General features: G+C 33.9%; 1 protein-coding gene across 12 annotated transcripts in view; it reads right to left on the bottom strand.

Annotated features, from left to right (window-relative positions):
* Positions 1-270: 270 nt before the first annotated feature.
* MIER1 (MIER1 transcriptional regulator) overlaps positions 271-21,902 on the bottom strand; it is a 56,622-nt gene continuing 34,990 nt past the window's right edge. For all 12 annotated transcript variants that reach the window (XM_019732165.3, XM_074334918.2, XM_019732129.3 and 9 more), the window contains 6 exons: positions 15,271-15,422; positions 14,435-14,516; positions 13,208-13,302; positions 10,046-10,173; positions 5,601-5,740; positions 271-3,207 (listed from right to left, as the gene is read on the bottom strand). In XM_019732165.3, coding sequence (XP_019587724.2) covers positions 2,879-3,207; positions 5,601-5,740; positions 10,046-10,173; positions 13,208-13,302; positions 14,435-14,516; positions 15,271-15,422 — 926 coding nt within the window. In that variant the 3' untranslated portion in view covers positions 271-2,878. The remainder of the gene's footprint in view (positions 3,208-5,600; positions 5,741-10,045; positions 10,174-13,207; positions 13,303-14,434; positions 14,517-15,270; positions 15,423-21,902) is intronic.

The raw sequence follows: 21,902 nt of genomic DNA, 5'->3' as shown, positions 1-21,902 counted from the left end.
CAGAGGAAGAGAAACAGGTGAATAGAGGTCTATAGACCAAAGGCTCTCTCTGGAGAAGGAAAGGAAAAGACAAGAATGTATTACCCAAGATAAGGCCAGAAGGACCAGGAGTCCCTGAGACGCTAGTTCATGCGACGCATAGGAGCAGAAGGGGCAGAGACTATATGTATTTTGCACTGCAAACAATGTGCATCACACAAATTTAAAACTTATAATTAAAACCTAGTGAAGTGATCTAGTGACAATCATTCACAGCACTATGTAGGCAAATATGTTTAAAAAAATATTTTAATAAGCATATTCAGAATGGCAGACAGGGAATGGGGAAGGGAATTATTTTACAGTGCAAAATTACTATGCATAAATTTAAAAACATCTAATTCATAATTTTAAATGCCTATTTAAATATTATTTCAAATACATTTTAAAGCTCAACAGATTTGTGTTGAACTGAGTAGCAGATTCTGAACTCTATTTGAAAACACATCGTAAAACAATACCATTCCAAACGAAAATGATAAATGCTTTGCTGGGGGTGAGGGAGACTAAGTAACTATTAACAAAGGCTTCTTTTCCCAATGCAATTTGTCAAGAGTTCAAGAGTTATGAAATGTACTAAATATTAAGCAAATTAAATTCATGATATTACTAAAAATTTTAGTGCAATGACTTATCAAGTTATAATGGCTGCATTATGAAGAGCAAAGAGCAAAGTACTGTGTGAAATACCTGTATAAACACAAAATACAATTAAATATTTCTTTATGAAAAGCTGAGCATTATGTATTATAATAGTGGAATGTCTTTTGTTAGGCATACTTTAAAAAGATAAGATTAAGAAAAGATTTCCTAACATGTATACATGTGCCGTATTTGCAAACATGCCTGAGAATTTACTAAAAATGTTCCTGCAATATTTTTACAAGAACTTCAGAAACAAAATGCGTCTTTTAGAAAAGGTGAAAATGGTGTCTCTAATATTGCAACAACTTAAAAAGTACAGCATCACTATTCATTTGAAACATTTCTACAGACCATCTTTGATAAAAGCTAGGATACTTTGGATTCGTTTAATAAAATCTGATTTGGAAAATGGATTGTGACCATCGGTTAAAGCTGCCATTCTGGATAAATTAATGTTCTAGGTAAAACAAAACAAAACAAAAACAACAACAAAATTCATGCTTCTCAACACTTCCACCCAAAACTTTGATTTACTTGAATATGTATGTAATAACAGTGAAAGTAAATTATATGAAGTCAAGTGTTGCAAAGTGGCTTTTAACACTGTTTGGGGGAAAACGTTGTTCACATTGGTGGAGGGAAGCAGTCTAAAACTGTTAATAGTAATACTTCATGGGGGTAAGGCCTAAACCATAATATCTCAGTGCAAACCTCTACTCAATTGCATTAGACAGTTGAGCCATTAAAAACAAGACCACAGAAGATTTATTTAAAAAAGGCATTGGCTCTTGAACTGATGGCTGAAAATAAACTGGCAGAAGCATTTGGGGTATGCCTGTGTGATAAAAACAAGAATAGTTAATAATCTTTTACAAAAGTTTGGATATAGGTTGGTCTATCAGCTGTATGTATAAAACTACATTTTTTAACAAGAATTTTGCACTAAAAATAAAATGGCACTCTTGCAAGGCTATGCAAATAGATGATCCTATTTGTAATCACACAGAGCAAAGGTTACTGCATGTCTTATTTTCATTTTGGAAATATGCTATCAAATCTGGAAAGCTGGATTGTAACTGGAAAAGTCCAAAAACTTTTGTAACTTCATCACTTTTTCCTCATAAAATCAAGATTGCTGCCTGCCAACTCCTTGTTGTGCCAATTATCTAAATATCACTTGACCTTTTCCCTAGTTTATTTAATGCAAAAATGGGAAATTTCATAATGCATATAAAAATAACTGAACAGGATTCTGGTCAGCATGATACATTTAAGCACTTAAGCCAACATTAAACTTTTGTCTTGCTTCAAAAATAATTTTGAAAATTATAGCAATGCAAAACAACCTATGCAATCTAAGTATCATGCTTAATTTCAGAATTCGCAAACTATTTGTCCTTAAGTAGAAATTTAAAAAACAAATTTTCACAATCCTTTATGAATGCTTTTACCACCTGGATAAGAAACATGACTTAGTTACTACACAAACACTTAAAAATTCATTAGAAAAACCTTAGCAAAATAAAATGAAAGCTGACAGACTCAGAATATCAATTCCTCTCATAAAAGTTTACCAACTGTACAAGTTAAGAAAATTATACAAGCTTTTGTATTAAGAAAGGACAGCTCAGTCAAGACATATGTACTGTAAAAATCTTTCAAAGGCTACAAAGAATCTGGAAAAATACAGAATGTATTTCTTAAGCCCAGATAAGAATATGGAAAGACATCATTGATGTCAACAATTTTACATATACAAACCTGACTTGGTTTATTTTTAAATTTCTATATATAAAAAAATCATGCTAGCATAACTTTCAGGATTCATAAGGGTTTCCTTAATAATAAGCAGAAATTTGAACTTGGTGTTTTCTTCTCTGCCATCAAATTAAGCAAAAAATACCTTGTAGTAACATTTTAGGATCAATACATGAAATGAGAAAGTACAGATTATCTTCATTCAAATTTACTAAACCATTTGTTATATCCTTAAAAGAGTCTTTATAATTTTAAAATATAAAGTCTATAAAAGGCAGAGTTATGAAATCTTATTTACCAAAGTTAGGGCTCAATTCAAATTTTCAAATTTTCACCAATTGCTTCAAGGAAATCAACTTTTTAAGGTAACCCATCAACCCTGAAAATTTTAGTCACACTAGAATTTACTCCAAAGAAAGTAAAATAAGTCTAAAATTCAATCATCTGCGTTTTCAAGTTCTTCAAATTTTCCGTGTGAAATTGCTTCTTGGAAAAATTCAGAAGAACCTGGACTTTCTTTTCCATTGCTGTTTACCCTTCGCCTTTTGGCAGGTCTCTCACTTTTTTCATCAAAATCACTTTCATTTTTTGCTGTCATATGGGCAAGTTTTGGGTCAGTGGTAAGGTTATCTGTTTCATAACCATTACTATCCATATCTGCATGAAGTGGTTTCTTATTTCCACCTGTTGGTCCATTAATGTGTAACCCTTCAACTTTTACTTCTTCTTTGTTTAATATTTCACCTGGTCCATTAGATGACACCCCTAAGTTGGAAGAAACATAAATGAAAATGCGAATAAAAAGTTAAATTTGTAAATGACTATAAGACAGCTACTGTAAAATAGCTTTTCATCAAGGAAGCGAGGTATCAAATCTGTGTGTTCTGAATTCTGGCTCTATTTCCATAGTAGCTGTGTGACTGTAGGCAAGTTACTTATACTCTCTGTACCTCAGTTTCATCACATATACAATGAAGGTAATAATTTACCTTACAGGGTTATTATGAAGATTAAATAATAGATGTAAAGAATTAAGAACAGAATTTGGTATATATTAAAAGCATGTTGGTATTATGTGACAACAAATAAGCAATGGATCCAGTAGTCTAAGTAAGATGAATTAAAGCAAAGATATGCATAAATTTTTCAAGTTTAACAAAACGGCTATAACTTTCTAAAAACATATAGAAAAAAATTATATTCTCTTTAGAAGCTTGATTTTTCTACTGTTATATAAAATCAAGACAACATGACTGTATTTTTAATGTAAATCTATGGCTTTTACATGCTGTAAGGGTAAAGATACACTACTACGTTCATTTATACGGATTTAAATAATCTGTCATGTTAAAAAATTAATGGTTGCACTGTCCAAGCATACACTTGAAAATACTAAAAGTTAACACAAATACCCCCATAATAGGTGAGAGAGCCTAATTATTCTAATAAAAGCAAGCAACAGTAAAAAGGTCATGTTTGAGCTGACTGCAAAATGGAATAGAAATTTTGGGGATAGTCAAAATAAAAATAAAGAATGTGCCACTAAATATAATCAAATTTAATTAAAATATACAGTATAAAGGATAAGCCTCAAATATTACATTCTGGTCAAAGAAAATATTCTATTTCCCTCAACTCAAAAGTAAATCAAAACATGAATGCACAGGGGAACTGCATGATACTGAAGGAACAATTTCGTCGTGGTAAGCCCAAAAAGTTGGTGACACTGTGATTAAGTCAAAAAACCTAAGATTTCAAGACACTAATTCAAGTCCCTTACAAAAGAAATAAATTGGGTTGGAAAGTTCCTTCCTTATCTTGAGAAATTTGATTGTAGGTACATGATGTGAATGGCTTCTGGGCTACTGAGTAATTTATAGGTAACTTATGAAACTCTCCTAGGCTAACTGCACATTCTCATCAAGTGGATAAAAAAGAAAATGAAGTGATTTGCTACTATGAGCAAACAGAAAAAGACAGTGTAGTACCGACTGTCTGCCTCGCTAAGTTTCTACCCTTAGCCCCGAGGTCAGAGCCTCAGCTTCTTATTCTACTTCAGGATGGATACGGCTAGCATTAGGTGTCATGTTAATGAAACTTTTGGACCAGGAAATGGTTGCTGGGCCCTAATTTTTGTTTGTTTGGCTTGTCCTTAGAAGGGAAATAATGAGGGAATAGAGAGGGGTCATCAAATGAACAAAGTACAGTATATTCACTACTACAACAGTGCCAGTGTAAAATCAAAGGTCAGAACAAGGGTCAAATCGTTCTCAGTGTTTCTTTCAGTTTCTGTCAATCAGAGATTAGCTCTCCACTGGCCCTCCCCTAAGGCTGTTAGATCAGAATGTAGGTGGGCAGAGCTTATCTATCTCTAATTCACCATTTTCTTCCTGAAAAGGAGTGAAGGGCTTACCACTTTCCGCTTGGCAACTCTCTTACTTAGGAAGACCATTATAATTAAATTAGAAGTCAAAACAATTCTCTGACTAGGTCTCACTGATCACACAGTGATCTTTGGTCCACTGTCTATTTTTCAAAACAAGAACATTATCTGAACCTCAATCATATTTGTATGCCATCTGCTTCTCTTTCATAGAGAAAAAAACAAATGTTTCTGTAGAATATTAATGCACAGGCTGATACCAGCTGTATCTTTTCTTATCCTTTTAGGTTATTATGCTTAAAGGGATAATATCAAAGAGAAAAATATTCAAAACTGTGCCTTTGTTATCTACTCCTTTTCATCTGTATGATTAATGTACCTTCCTGATAAAGTGTTATAAGCTCTTAAAGTATTAAAAAAAATATCTATGTGTTTCTGATGTGAAATGGCTGTAGTTTTGGTCTAAGAGTTAACAGGGATACTTATATTCAGGTATCTCAATCGGATAAGAAAAAAGATGCTACTCAAAAAATAAATTTCTTAAAAGACATGGTCATTGTTGATAGTATATTTTATTAAACTTACTTTTTAGTGATGTCAATGGGACTTCTTGCTAATTAATTTGTATTCTGTGTGTGTTTGTATGTATGCTAATATTATGTATGTTTCATCTGGTATTTACAATTATTACTTTAACTTCTGCTTTGGAAATAGAAACCAAAAATGAACACTCCAGGTTACTGAAAGAAACAAATGTGTTTCTTTGCTTGCTTACCGTTTTGATTACTATTATTCATAGTGCCGTCTTCCTTTTCAGACTGGCTGTTACTACTGTTTGAAGCAGTCGGCGGAGGCGATGGTGCTCGACTAGAAGCAGCACTTTCACTTTCATCTAGAAGACGATCCATGTAATCCCTTAAAAATAAGTAAAATAAAGTTATTTTCTTATATTAAAAAAAGCTGAAAATTAAAATTAGGTAAGTTTAAATTTAGAAGGCTTTATTAACAAATGCACCCTAATTTTCACTTACATTCATTAAAGTGCCTCATCTAGTACACCAGCATGTGAATTTAAATAGAAAGCTTCTTTTGGTTACATGTTTGTAGGAAAAATGTACAAGAGCTTTTAAACTGGCTAATTTTAGAGACCTACACACAGGCAATTTAAAATTGTAGGCAAGTGCTCCAACTAAAATCAGAGGAGCTGTAAGTGAAGAGAGAGGGATGACGTCAACCAGAAGGCGTACAAAAGAATGTCTGGGTTCTTGGCATTGTAACGCTCCTAAGGACTATCTGACAGCTGTGGCAAGGCCTGAAAGATGAATTAGGTCCTAACAATGAACTGCCTCCCTAAACCTTCCTGGCTACCTTCTATCTTACCTTTCTGCGAGGTCTGAGCTATGATAAGTTCACTGAATTCCTGGGCTTACCTGCTGGCTTGATCTGCCAGTTATCATTAGAGGTGAGCTGACTTCCTTCTCAAGTCATTCCTGAGAACATAGCTGTGTAAGTTGCATCGGTTTGGAGTTAAAAGATCTGGGCTAAATACTTCTCTCTGAGATAGTGTCTTTACCTCTAAAACACATGTCACCATACATGACCTATTTACCTTATAGGGTTGTTGTATTAGATATATATAGAAAGTCTGCTGTAAACTAAAAAGTGCTATCAAGTCACAAGAATAAAGGTCAGCAAACTATGACCTGTGTGCGGGCCACCTGCTTTTGTGACTATTTTACTGGAACACAGCAACACTCTTTCATTTACAGTGTCTATGACTGCTTCTGCACAACAACAGCAGAGAGAGCAGTTTCAGGAAAACTTAAGGCCTGCAAAGCCTGAAATATTTACTCTCTAGCTCTTTACAGAAAAAGTCTGCCAACACCTGCACTGAAATAACTTCCCGAAGGCAGGGGTTTTAGTCTGTTTTGCACGGCAGAGTAAAAGCTCAATAATAACTTAAATACATTATGTATTTTAAAATTCCCGAAGTATAATAGAAATATTAAGTTGAATGTTTTAGAATTTTGTGAGCAGAAGAAGAATTTGGATAAGAAGGGAGAAGTGGATGGGCTCGGGACTTTACGACTATGTTAACAGTCCATAAAATGACTATCAACTGCAATTACAACCTCAAACTACAAGATCACAATGTCCCTTGGGTCATGGGGATATAGTAAGGACCTGACCTCAAGAAGCTTCCAACAGTCTGAGGTACAAAACTAACACATATCAAAGAAACATGTAACAATGAGCTAGTCAATTTAACATTCTGGGCCGAATTTCCTCATCTATAAATGGAGGGAATTAAATTTAACGGTCTTTAAGACCTCTTCAGCTTTATGCCATTCATCATAATTACAGAACCATTATGTAAAAAATGGGAAGCACACGGAGACAGAAATGAGCGTGATGAAAGCCAAAGGGACTTCAGAAGCTAAGGGTAACAGGAACAGATGATGCATGAGGAGCAATTGTTGGAAATAAATTTGGTATTGTGGGAATGGATAATGGGGGATGTTAAAAGCCAAAGGAAACTAGAATTGACTAGATATCAAAATTATTTTAAATTTTGGAATATAGCAATGATATTATGAAAGAATTATTGTTGTCGTTGTTATTTCCTATCGACTAATGGCATCCAGAATGCTTAAGGAAGGAAAAGAGTATCAAGCACACCATCCAGGTGGGTGGAGCAGCACTCAGATAACCAGTTATGCTGAGTTATTTTTCAGTTTTTTAAAAAGAAATTATATGCAGATAAATAAGCAGATAATAGCAAAATCTCCAATTTGCACATGGCTACCAATTCTTTCAGGTAGTGAAGAGAAAAATCTGTGTTAGAACCTTTCAAAGGCTATTTATAGAACAAAATGCATTTCATTCTGTTGAACAAATGCAAGGTAACAATGTCAACAGAAAAATGAAGAAATCACTTTCAGGATAACTGCTCTAACTATAGATTTTGACTAAAAAGGAAGATGGAAAAAATTTAAATTTTTGTCTAAAGGCATTAACTTAATGCCTTTTGTGCAGTCACTTAAAGTGCAACTATTAACAGAAAGCAAACTAGAAAAATAAGTTTGGAAGCAAACTTGAAAAAGATCTCCATGCTTACAGGAAACCACAATTGCTCCCCATCTGGAAAATAATGTACAGTCTGGTCATGGCTTTTATAGAAGATGTAACAGATGAGTGTGATTAAAAAATTATAGTTCAATTAAAAAAACATTTTTAAGAAAGACCCAAAAAGGACATAATTGAAGCCTACAAAACCATAATATTCTTGCCTAAGGGGGAAAACATTTGTTCACTTCATACCATTACACCAGGGGACCACTATTAACTCTTCAAGCCTGAGAAAGGAGAAGAATGGGATTACTTTAAACTATGGCTACTCCACTTGCAGAATCCTACAGAATACTTAAGAGGAATCAAGGTTACAGATACAAGGATCTTCAAAAAGTTTTCAGAAGCTATGGAGAGAATAGAGAAACTGAAATGTTTGGCACATCCCTACCTAACCTGTTGAGCTTGACATCACAGAGGACCAACTAAGCCAGCCCCACAACACTTCCCTTGGTGATGCTTTCTGAAAGAGAAAACTGGATGAACCATGGGTCTGACCCATCATGGCAATTCTTAGGTTCTTACTGCTGATGACGACAGATTGCCTGTAGTTCGTGTGTGAACATTATTTCTGAAATGGGTGAAAAAAATGAAAGATGTTACTATTCCTCTTTCCCTATAGAATAGCTTGAAAAATGTGACTATTTTAAGCTACATTTTTGAAGACTAAATAGCTATATCTAGTTCTACATCATTATGCCTCAGCACTACTAACAAATCCAGAAAAAAATTAACTATAATTTATGACATTAAATAATCAGATAAAATGTGGAATACTGTTATTATGAAATTTCCCTTTTGCCATCCTGAGCTTTAAATAATGGGGGATGAGACATGTAGTCCAATGTCCCATGATTTCCACGGGGCAATCATACCCAATATAATTCCCTTTTAGCTAATTTTGCTTTTGATTTTAGAGTGTTTGATTCTCCAAGGACGTGACCAGCAGAGATACCTGTAAATGAACATGACCAAGAAAGAGTCCACCCTAGGAATTTAAAAAGCACAATCAAATAGCATAAAAGCACATGTTTCAAAGGCAGTTATTTGGCTAGCCTTAAGAACTTTACTGGTGCCCACTGCCCAAATGAAGTCACAACTTTATATTTTTATTCCATAAACATTAGGGAATAATCAGGGATAATATGGTAAAGTTAATTCCACTGTAACAATTCATCAACATTTTAGAGCAACTCATGTGAAAGGAAAAGCTCAATACTCTATACACTTTAAGTAACAAATTACTAGGGGCAGTGGGGACAGTGTTTCATTCCAAAACTAGAATGACTGAGGCTAGTGGGAACACGGTTTCATTCCAAAGCTCACTGAATGAGGCTGAGAGAATTTGGTGCCTGAGGACTGGATCAGACACATAAGGCATTTTGCATGAAGAGTGGCTCTAATAACCCACACTTCCTGTATCACTAGGAGTAAGCTAAAGTTGCATTTCTAGTTATTACAATTATTTCTGTAGAGGAAAAGTGTCAGGAAACCTAGGAAAAGGTAAGTCATCATGCACATGTCCTTTCCTCTATAAAAAACTTTGTAACAAAAAAGAAAATACATTTTGACCTAATTTATTATATCTCTCTGTCTTTCCTGTTTCATATTATCTATACTCAAATCTTATTTTGGTTCCATGGATCAAAAGTAGATTAGACAAGGAAAAATATTAATTTCCCTTTCTCTTTAAAGTACCTCTATTAGGCATACGGCCCTACAGTTTTAGAAAAGATAGCTTCTCTTTTCTATTCTCACTGCTCTCAGTGTTACCAGATTAAAACTGTATGTGCTTATACTGAATGGAATGGAATTTAACAGAAACCTGCTTTCATAGTTGTTCTGATCCATTTCCTCTCAGGAATACTACTGAAAACATACACTAACATTTGCTTTGATATATTTGTTGTCTCAAATAATATGAACTGTAGTTTACAATGTTTTATAAGACACTGAAGTCTAAATGTCCTATACAGATACGTCAATAATGGAATTTAAACTAATGTAAACTCTTAAAAAAATTACAATTTTCTCAAGAAAAATTTAGGAAAGTTTATCAAAAATATGACTGGAAAATAAAAATAAACTCACGTTACACCAGGATGAAGATTATATTTCTTTTTTCCAAATCGTGTTTGCTGAGCGAAGAAATCGTAACGTTCAGATTTTTTCCACATATAATAGAATGCTACACATTCACCAACTGACCTTGTTCGAACCTATAAGAAACAAGTACTTCTTTTTAAGAATTATCTCCTCCCTAAAAGCAGTTACTTCATGAAAAATGTCTGAAATTTGAAAACAAATTTAGTTGGTCCTTAAATCATATGTAATATGTACTATGTATAAATTAGGCGTACAACACTTCAGCAGTTGTGTTAAAAACTATTCTATCTAAAGTCCCATTAAGAGAAATAATACAGTAGTAGTAAACCAGCTCTTCAGATGTTAAACATTGCACTTTTAAAAGGCTATCATCTTAATTTACTATAAAAACAAGCACTCCTCTATTGAAAATGACTGTAAGTAGCTTTGAGTAAAAATTAATGTTATAAACAGTCTACAAATACTTTCCCGATAGTGATCCAGACTCAGTTATTTTACTGAGAATAAAGGCTGAGAATATTCCCAAGTGAGTTAAAAGCTGTTATAATAATGCTAATGCTCTGCTTACTAAGTTACTTCAGTGATTACTGGGCTATCCCTATTTGTGTAACTAAATGGGCTCCCCCTACATAATGTTCAACACCTGTATCTGCGATTGGCAAATGATGTTGACAAAATTCCTTTTAGCTACTTGGTTTGGCAAGCTCATAGGGTTGATGTATATAATAAAACACTGGGACTTTTAAAATGAAAAAAGGTATCTGCATGAGTGTTTGGGATGTAAGATGATATTATTTAACCCTTAAATTTCTATCTTGAGGTAGGTATCTTGTGGGATTGATTGCACCTAAGGTCATTTTAAAGACATTTTTTGTTACCTGACATAGTTTCCTTTCTTCCCCTGTGCTTGCACTTTACAACTTTGGACTATGTTGCTCTAAGACTGAAATCTATCAGGGCTCTAAAAAAACCCCAATCATCTAAAGATCTTTTTTGCCTCCTTTAGAATCTTATTTTTAGATAGACACAAGCTAAGTCAATTGTACTTTTCTAAAGTAAAAATTGAAAAGACATTTTGAGGCTTGCAAAGTTAATAAAATTATGAAAAATCCTCAAAAAAATAAGCCTTTATAATAAAAGTTAAAATTAAGATCCAAACTTCAAAACCAGGTGTAAAAACAGTCTTAATATTTTCACTGGATCATTCTTCTCCCTCTTATTTAAAGAATTACTATCTTCCCTTTGTTCACTAGAACAACTATAAGAGCATATTAGGTATAGATCCGACTTCTGTAACATTCAAAATATCACCATCCCAAATATTTATAAATAAATCAAGGTCTTATTTTCAATATTACATTAAGATGTTTTTGGCTAGTAGTTTCAAATCACCTAATAAGTTCTTATTCCTTAAAAAATAAAATGGGATTTCTGGGGGGAGGGGAGTGTTGCTGCCTCTAGTTGTATCTGCTTATCAGTCCAAGGGTCTCCTCCATTGGTAATCCAGCATGGTTTGGTCAATAGTGTTTGAATTCAAGCAGGAGTGCCAGAAAACTGTTATCCAAAACACTGTTCAATCATGAAACAACATATTGTTTTTTTTTATAATCAGAAATATACATGATCAAGTCATTAGTATGAAGCACTCTTTTCATAGAATATATTATTCACTATGTTGGATATTGATTTGGACACAACATTATGTGGTATAGATACATTTCTGACAACAACGCTAAGACTCAAAATTTCTCTTATTAATTATATCCGATGTCATATACCATGTTGCCCCAAAAGTAAGACCTAGCCGGACCATCAGCTCTAATGCGTCTCTTGGAGCAAAAATTAATATAAGACCTGGTATTATATCATATTTATATTATTTATATTATATTATATTATTGTATTATACAAGACCGGGTCTTATATTAAAATAAGACTGGGTCTTATATTATTTTTGCTCCAAAAGACGTATAAGAGCTGATGGTCCGGCTCGGTCTTATTTTCGGGGCAACATGGTACTAAAATGCACCAAGATAACCAAAAGTTAACTAGTTAATGCACAAGAAAATTAAGAAAAACAAACTCATGGGATTTGTAAGCAACTACTTTATTTATGAAACATAAAATAGATACTGTTAAATATGTACTGAAACAAATCAAATAGACATGACCCAATCACATCCAGAGGTATAAAAAAGGAAAATGTGGTGCCAGATTAGACCTTCAGACATAACCATACATAAACCCAGATACTTTCAAAATCATCCTAGATAAACCATCACACAAGACTGAGATGCTATCTTTAAGGAAACATGTAAAGCCAAGCTCCTTGTTATTTATAGTCTTAAAAATGTGATATTTATAAGCTTAGAAATTACTTAATTTCCTACATTTAAACTGAGATTTTAATTTTGCCTATCTTAATTTCCCAGAGGAATAACACATTTTCCCAATCTATATAATTATGTAGTTACTGTTAAAAATCTTACCTGATTTCAGCTGCAAGAGAATTAAACATAAAAATAAATCTGCAAGTAATTATGAATTCCTTTTGGGTATACACTGACATTGTATGACTGATATTACCAATATGGAATGATGATCATGTTACATACAATTGTCAAATTATAAAATTATAATAATGTATAACACAGTTGACTTACTGAGATATTTTTCTGGAAAATTAAATTTTAATTAAAACCATATGAAATACTAAATATCTGATTTTAGATCACGAAGGACTTAAGCAAATATAAAAAATATTTTAATTGTAATTAATGTCATATTAAAAAATGCTTTAAAGCTGCAAAATTATTTTAAAGACCCTCCTAAAAACATCTGTCAGCAGGTTCTGGAAAATAGCTTTAAATAATTACAGTGCATGCAAACATCCCACCCCAAAGTGGATGAACATATTGATAAAGGAGCCCAATTCTTAAAGGCTTCTAATATCACACATGAAAACAGTCATTTGGCAAATGTATGCCAGGAAGTCTAGGCGTGCTTTTAATAATTCCCTAAAAAAAAAAATCAATGTATTAAAATATTCATTATAGAACTTTTAACATTAGAAAATAAGATATAAGATGATCTGGGTTGTTAACTAAATTTCTTTCTATAAAAGAGAGAACATACATAATTACTTACTTTATTAGCCTGAATCAAATGAAAATCCTTTCCATAGGCCTTCAGCCCTTGTTCAAAATTTCTACACTCTTCCTCTGTCCAAACAGATAATTCCTCTGACAAAATGGGGGAAAAAAACGGTTAAGCAATATTCCCCCAAATGTTGTATATAACAAACAAACTGCAAATAAAAATGTAACTTCTGGTTACAACGAGGGAAGTATTTTATCCTGAGCTCTATTATTGATGGCTACAAAAGAGGAAGTGACAAAAATTCCTTATTAATAAAATTTAGGATTACATGGTTCCTAACTCTCCGACCTTAACTAGGGCCAGTTTCTCCTTTATACTTTATGATCTCACTACACTAGTCACCTTTCAAGTCTTTAAATTTGCCATGTTCTTTCTTTAGATTTTGTGCATGCTGTTCCTTTTGCCTAGAATTATTTCCTGCGTCCTCTGCCTCACTTCCCTTTCACCTAGCTGATTTGTTTACATCCGGGCAAAAGTATCACTTAGTTCTAGCAGCTTTCCTTGACAGCCTCCCCCCCTCCCCATCCCCCCACTAGGTTAAGACACTGCAGTAAGTCTGAACTGCAGTCTAATTCTCTGTTAAGAACGCCTAGGCTCCAAGCACCATGAGGGCAGGGACTTTGTTGATAGTTATGAACTTAGAACTCAGTAGGCCCTCTAAGTTCTGTTGGAGGAATGAGTATCTTTCATTTGTTACATAATAATATATAAACAGTACTCTTAGTGAAGCAGGGTGGGAGCCAGTTTAGAGTTAAAAAAAAAAACCCAAAACTTGGATTTTAGTTATGACTTCATTACTTATGAATTATGTTTGCCTCGGCTAAGTTACTTCAGTTCAGACCTCAGTCTTACCAATTTTAAAGTGAAGGTAACATCTGTCATATTACTTAGCTCATAGGGCTATTACCAAGATCAAATGAGAAAATACTGTTAAAAATGTGTTGAAATTCAAAGGCATTATGTGTTTTTACTTAAATGGCCTACGTATTTTCTCTAAAAAAGGGACAGCCTTAATCCCATTCCCCATAATGCCTTGTAAAATACTTGTGTTATACACAAGTTATTTAACAAGTTCTTTGTTATTCAGCAAATATTTACTGAATTCAGAAAGATCAGTATTATTAAACCTAGGATATAGCTACAGAGATTGAAGAGTTAAAGTTTTAAATTTCTGCTATGTCATGAAAACAAATAAAATTTAACATTTATGCTTACCTCTAGCTGCTTTAACATTAAATCTTAATCTTCTTAATGCTTCTTCTGTGTCAAAATTGCATTTAACCAATTCATATAATGCCTAGAAAAATAAAGAGCTTCAATATGAGACCTGGACGACGAACAGTTTGAAACTACAATTTCTTAAGAGAGTAAAGGCTTTTTTCTAGCATCCAGTGTTTTTTTTCATCCTTTCTGGAGGACAAATAATTCTAGTATATGAAACACATAGAACACTAAGGAAAAACCAACATAAATTCAATCCTGATAATTATAAATGCCTCTAAATATGTAGAAAATAGGATAAGCAAATACTCTTAACTTGGCAGCCACAGTATCCCAGGAATTTTTATAAATAGAATTATTTTATAAAGGTAACAACCCTGACTCCTCCCTTTTGGCATTCTGGGGTTCCTATGCTAAGATAATTTTAAACAAATCAGAAAACATTGATTAAAAAAGGTAAAGAAATATAGTGCTGTCATTAGATTCATGGTAGGCACTGATGTGCATAACATTATACCAGATGTGTACTCCCAACGATGATATCCAGATTCTCAGGGATATCCAAAGGAACTTCAGAAAGCCTAATAAACAATGCATACAGGCAAACTGAAATATCAAGATTTTTGTTTACTTGAGTTGAAATCATACCAATGAAGTGTGTGTTACTACTACATATCTTATAATGACTACAACCTCAGATTCTGTTGAAAACATATAGGAATTTTGGTGGATAGAATAACAACACTGAATGTGACAGCATTTACATTTAAAAAAAATGTATATGGTTAATTTACTTTGGGGAAATTGTTAGTTATTTCTTATTCATGTACCTGTTCGTTGTCTTTTATGTGTGATCCTTCAGGAATTGCTTCTACACCTTTCTCATCACCTGTTCTTCTAGATGCATCCTTAAGAAATACAATCACTTTATCTTCTGGTAAGTACTCAGGGTCCCACAGGAGCTGATCATCATTTTCATATACTAAATTAGTAAAACATAATATTTTTTTAAATGCCAAAAACTGACAGTCTGTATTAAAACATACCACTAAACAAGTAACTCATCCTTAGATCCAAAATGTTACGAGCTAAGAGATGGAACTGTGGTCCTACTAGTTGCTTGACTTCGTTCTTGGGTAATATTCATAGCCTAAGTAAGTAAGCAATCTAAAAAGAGAAGTACCACTTTATGCCCCTTTTGAAATCCAGTCTGACTTGAGTTTTCCAAATTTCAAGCTCTCTAGGTTTGAATAGCACGATAACCACTTACTACCCATGGCAAGCTAACTTCCCTTCTCTCTGCCTCATTCCTGAAATGGGAATAACTACCCTGGCACGTAAGGTTGAAAGGATTTAAAGCACTTTAAAACAATTCTGGCATATATTAAGATTCAATGGATAGTCATTATTTTTGAAAAGGGGTGTCAAAAAGATTGCTCACCCAATATTGGTGGTGGATTTGGGGCAATTTTTTCTCCTTGAATTTTCCTATGATGCTTGAAAATCTATTATAATGAGTATAAATCATTTTCCTAACAAAAGTCACGATGTTTTTTAACATGCATTTAGGTTTCAACAGAATTTTCATTATAATAAGATTAAAGCCCAAATCTCATCAAAAATTTAAAAACCGAAAAGGAGAACCTGAGATGAAAGCCTGTGGAATTCTAAACGACAGGAAGATGAAAGCATAGACAAAATTAAGGAACAATCACAAAGATAGAATACCAAAAGTGTGGCACCACAGCGGCTAGGGGAGTAAAATGTTTCAAGGAGTAAATAGACTGGTTAAATACTGTAAAATGACCAGGCTGGAAATTGTAAAAGGTATGCTGGATTTACTAACAAGGAGGGTAATGTTTCAAGAACATTTTGGGCAGAGATGGAAGCCAAAGCCATACTGGCGAGGACTGTAGAGTAAATGGAAGGTGAAGAAATAAAGTAGAAAACTCTTGAAAAGTTGGTCGTGAGGGAGGAGATAGGGCAGGAACGAAAGAGGAAGTATAACTGAACAGATTTTGGTGGTATTTGCTGATTTTTAAAGATAGGAGACATAACCATTTAAATGCCAATAGGAAAGGGCCAGCTCTAGAAAGATTTTGAATCTACGAGACAAAGGATAACTGATGGTCACAGGCTTTGTTATAAAAAAGAAATTAACACAGCTAATTAAACATTTCCTATGTACCAGGCACTATGTTAAGTGTTTTCATACAAATGCCCTGGCCGCTCCCCACTGCCCACCACACACGTATACTTTAAAATGTTGTTCTACCTGTTTCCCAAAATTTATACTCTTCTTTAAAATACAACTCAAAGGATAATCTCTAGAAACTTTTCCTTCCTAAATCTCATTCCTTTTTTAATCTGGTATAGTCCTAGTGACTGTAAATTGTAAATAAATCAAACTCCTATGATAAAGTGAAGTTGGATACACTACTACTGATTTCTGTCTTCTGCTCAGCCGCTGTTCCCCAAAGCCAATAGACTACCAATTATATTCTTATAGTAATGGGTAAGGGGTGGATAAGGCCTTACAAGTAAACCCTGATTCCAGATGAGGAAGATGGAGGGTGGGTCCCCGAGTCCCCCGTGTTCTCCCAGTTAGATACCCCCATATAAAGCTTATGAAGTAAGAACAAACTTCCTGGGAGATACTTCTGAAATCATTCTGGAAGTTCCAGGGAACCACAGGACACAGAGATGTCCTTATTTAAGCTGAATACACAAGCATCACCAGATGGCACCAAATGACAAGCCAGATCTCTAGAACTGTGACTCCATAGCCAGATAGGGGAGCCCTGAGAATGTGACACTTCTTCTTATGCAATTACAATATGCTACAAAATGACCATGTAGTAAGAACAAGTAGCATTTTCAGACAATAAAACCACACTACATTTCCAAAAACCCACCCAATTATTTTCCAGGCAAGTTTACATTCTCAATAAAATGACTTTTGACTCTGATCTAAATAAAACAGGCAACACAGTTGATACTTATTAAATGTCTGTGGTAGAACAACTAGATCATAAATTCAGAACTCCACTACTATGATAAAATACAGTACAATGCTGAGGGGAAATAATGTCTATAAATATGATATGAAGGAAAGAAACTCTTTAATAGCAACAAAGAAAAAAATGCTCTTTATGGTAATTACATAAAGTGACATGAACATGCTGGGTTTTGAAAGATCATAATCAGTGAACTGTAACGGCATCTTCTAAAACTATCACTCTAAATGAATTACCAAACCTAACTATTCTAACTTTTAAAAACCAACTATACCTCATATTACTGGAATATATAATTTACATGATTATATGAAAGAGTTCAGAAGGCAGGAACACACCTAGTACATTAACACAGGTTAGCTGGGGAAGTGCTTCTTATGGCATTTTAAATAATAAATTAAGCTTGCCAGATAAGCAAAATGAGTTGTCAAAATAATTTAACAAAGTTCATTATATGTGTGTGTGAGTGGGGGGAACTAATGTAGAAAGTTGAGAAACCATCACCAAACCACAAACAAACTTCTGCAATCTGGGAAATTAATTCTCAATGAATAAATGTATATTAACCTCCAGGTTTAGGTTTTTTTTTTAAAGTGTTATTCCATTTTTAATACCTAAGTAAAAATTCTATCTAATCAATATATATTATAAGGATGACAATGGTGATCCATAACTAGCATTACTGAGTAATGAGGCTTATGACAGACATTTCCATTCTTAAAAGGTCACTCTGTGATTAATGTATAGATAGGCCCAGCTTTTCCATTGTTACAGTTATACCACTTCCCTTTTACGAAAGACCTACATTAGTACCTATTTTTGCTAACCAAAAGATACGAGGAGAATTTTCACTTTTATGAAAACAGGCAAAAAGTGAAAATGGAGTTCAGTGTGTGCTTGCAGTGAGTCATTATGGAGACAGTGCACCTGAGCAAGAGTAGCACAGCCACGCTTCTGCCCTGGGAACGACACTCAGCATCAAGCCACCATCGATAGCTCTGAGCCATGTGCTCATCTGTGCTTTATTTCGACTTACTTTGTGCATCCGTTTGCAAAGTGTGCTCTAAGGTTCAGAAAAGCCTCCTATCATTCCTGCTTTTACTATATGTTAATGTTATTTTAGGCTTTATGTTTACTTGGTATAATTTGGTAGGCAGGTTATTTTTTGGATCTGGGAGCTCTTAAAAAATTATACACAGTTTTAGTTCCCCCTTATACACGGTTTTGCTTTCTGTGGTTTTAGTTACCTGCGGTCAACCGTGGTCTGAAGATATCCACAGCATTTACCTCACTTCATCTCACCACACAGTCATTGCATCATCTCACATCATCACAACAAGAGTGAACAGAGAATAAGATATTTTAAGAAAGCCTACATTCACAATTTTTATTAGTCTATTGTTATAACTGTTAAAAATGAAAATTTTATTATTCATTATTGTTGTTAATCTCTTACTGCACCAAATTTATAAATTAAGCTTTATCATAGGTATGCACATATAAGAAAAAACATAGTATATACATGATTTGGAACTATCCATGGTTTTACTGCAAGGGTGATCTTGGAATGTATCACCCATGAATAAGGGGGTAACACTACTATCATTGCTTCTTGGTTTTACGCCATTTCAGCTCAGGAAAGGTTTCACTGGAACGCTTTACTTTTGGATAGCGAGGGAAACCTGTATGGGTTAAATGAAATGCTTGTTTCAACAGTATTATTACTATTATCACTAAGGGTAATGCATGTGTTGTTTTCAGTAACTTAAGAATCAATCTGTCAGATGTTCACTAGAACAACAGTTCACATTGTCCTTTGCTCTTCACTGCTCCTAATTTCTAAGCACCATTTACTTACTCTAAAACTTATGCCATGTAAGCATGAAAGTTTGGCTGGGAATCCTCCCTTGAACCACAACTTTCCTTTTTTCCTAAATAGCCCCTCTAATGCTCAGTTAACTTATTTAGTCCAGGGTTCTCAACCTTGGCACTACTGACATTTTGGCCAGGTAATTCTTAGTGGTGGGGGGACGGGGACGTGCAATCCTGTGCACTACGACTTTTATTAGCATTCAAATTATTCAGTCTTATCACAAAGTTGCAGTGTTTACTTAGTTTTGTACATGACAGTGATTATAAAACACACATAACTTTGAAAAATTATACATTGTTATCTGTTCAGCACTTCTTTGGGAATTAAAACCTTTCTATCGGTCTGAGTGGGGCCGATACCACCCCTGGGAGCCCCAAGAACAGATAAATGAGCCAGGGCAAGCCAAAGTACTCATCTTTCTGGTCACAAAGGGGGGTGGGGAAATTCTCATTTTTGCTGGTTCTCTAGCTATTAGGACAGTATAAAGTATAAGCCAGGAGCTCCCAGTAGCCATCTTATCTTGTCTGACAATAAAGGAAAGACAAAGAAGGAATGGACACTTGATAGCATAAGCACTCCTAAATCAAGTTATATTCGAAGCCAGACATTCCAGTAAAGAAATCAGGTAAGTTCTTTTTTTGGGGGAAGCTAAACTGAACTGGGTTTTCGTCACTTGCAAGCAAAAGACCATAAACTGATGTTTTCTGAAAATCTTAATAAGAAAACCTAAATATAATGGATAAGATTAATCAGCTAGATTAATGCCACTTACTAAGCACTTGCTATGTGCCAGATACTACGAGTATGATTACGAACTCTGTATCAGTTCTGCACGCACCTAATAACTCAGCTAACAAATGTTTACTAAGTACCTATGTGACAAGGATTATCCTAGGTATTAAGAATACAAATATGAAAAAAAAAAGAATACAAATATGAAGAAACAAATGATTACAGTATACTGTGTTTAGAATAAATGATAATTTACATAAATTTAAGAAAATGTTAATGTGTAGTTGAAGTTTTATAACCAAAATAGATACAGGTTCAAAGGAACATGCCTCGAATGTGACTGTATAACTAATAAATCTTAATTTAATAATTGTTTGAATTAGGAATCATAACTGATGAGCAATATATAATCTGCATAGAATCTAGTGAAAAAAAATTAGGTATCACAGAAAAAAAAATCAATGTCTCTCCAGGATACGCAATAATTGGGTTTCCTTATATCAATGAAAAAATTCAAATCCATCTGTCAAATAATTCCTACAGTAAAAATATCAGGATATCTCAGCTTTATGGCACTTTTATCCAAATCGTCCAAACCAAATGCTCCCTTTTGAATGTGTGCTCACCAAACCAAGGAAAAAACACCTTGTAATTTTTTCTCTGTAAGAATGCACTAGTTTAATTAGCACTATCCCTTTGATAGCTTTATTTCTAACAGCATGGATTACATAACAGTTTCACATGAGTTTGGCTTGTATGAACTGGGTACCAAGTGGAAGCGAATTCTGGGTATCATGACCAAAGTGTGAATTCCCGGAACTACACAGCTGAGGAGAGGCTACCACAGTGACCCCTCCAAGGCAGTATCACCTCGCTAAATCTGGTCTGATCCTCACACAATGTAATGCGCTTCAATTCTCAAAGTGAGAGAGCTTCATAACTTATTGCTTTTCCTGAAAAAACTTAAGTATAACTGCTTTCTAAAACTGTTAAATCTGAAAACATTAAACCAAAATTTAAAACATTTAAAATTAGAAATTGTGATCATGTATTCACTGTTACCTGACAATACAAACATGTTCAAATAAAAAAAGAACATATTGAGGTAATTAAAACTATCCTTAGACATAATATTAACTCGCTACATATAAAACTAAGATGTTTTCCTACCCACCTACAAAACACACAATTTTCAAAGACAGTCACTGTTATATTCCACAGTCAAAATTTAGTAAGTTTGAAATAGTTTCTTTAATAAAGAAATTTAACAAAATGGAACAACTGTCTAACTTTCAGTTCATTTGAAGAGAAAGAACTCAATGTTGAGCATGTACTAACCATTATATAACATGTAAGTAAATCATAACACCCACAATTACAAAAATAAATACAAAATCTAATGGACTATTTATTTTTGCACACAATTACAATGCATTCACAAAACTTCAATATTTAACAAGGTCACTCCATATTGATACCTTCAATGTTCCTATATGTTGCAGAAATTAACTTCAAAGTGAGTATAAGCTGTTACTGCCGTATTAAAACATTTTTGCTGTCATTAGAATTTATAGGCCTGAGATGTTGCCTTAATTGCCTCTGACCTGCTGCTTGCTTTGAAAGCAGGTGCGCACTTAGGACACAAAATAAATTTTTGGAGGGAATGCTAAAAAGAAAACAAAACAACAAAAGACTTCTACAACTCCAAGAGGCTCTGTATACGTAATTTGAAATCTGGGTGAAAAAAGTGAAATTAAAAAAATGTAAGATTCCTAGCACTGAGTGATGTCACACTGCACACGAACTCATTGAAATACACATACACCCAAACACACACACA

This window comes from Rhinolophus sinicus, chromosome 14 (genome assembly GCF_057876585.1).
Source record: "Rhinolophus sinicus isolate RSI-liver-muscle chromosome 14, RSI-T2T, whole genome shotgun sequence".
NCBI classification, from domain to species: Eukaryota; Metazoa; Chordata; class Mammalia; order Chiroptera; family Rhinolophidae; genus Rhinolophus; species Rhinolophus sinicus.
This window is presented reverse-complemented; position numbering and strand designations above follow the sequence as displayed.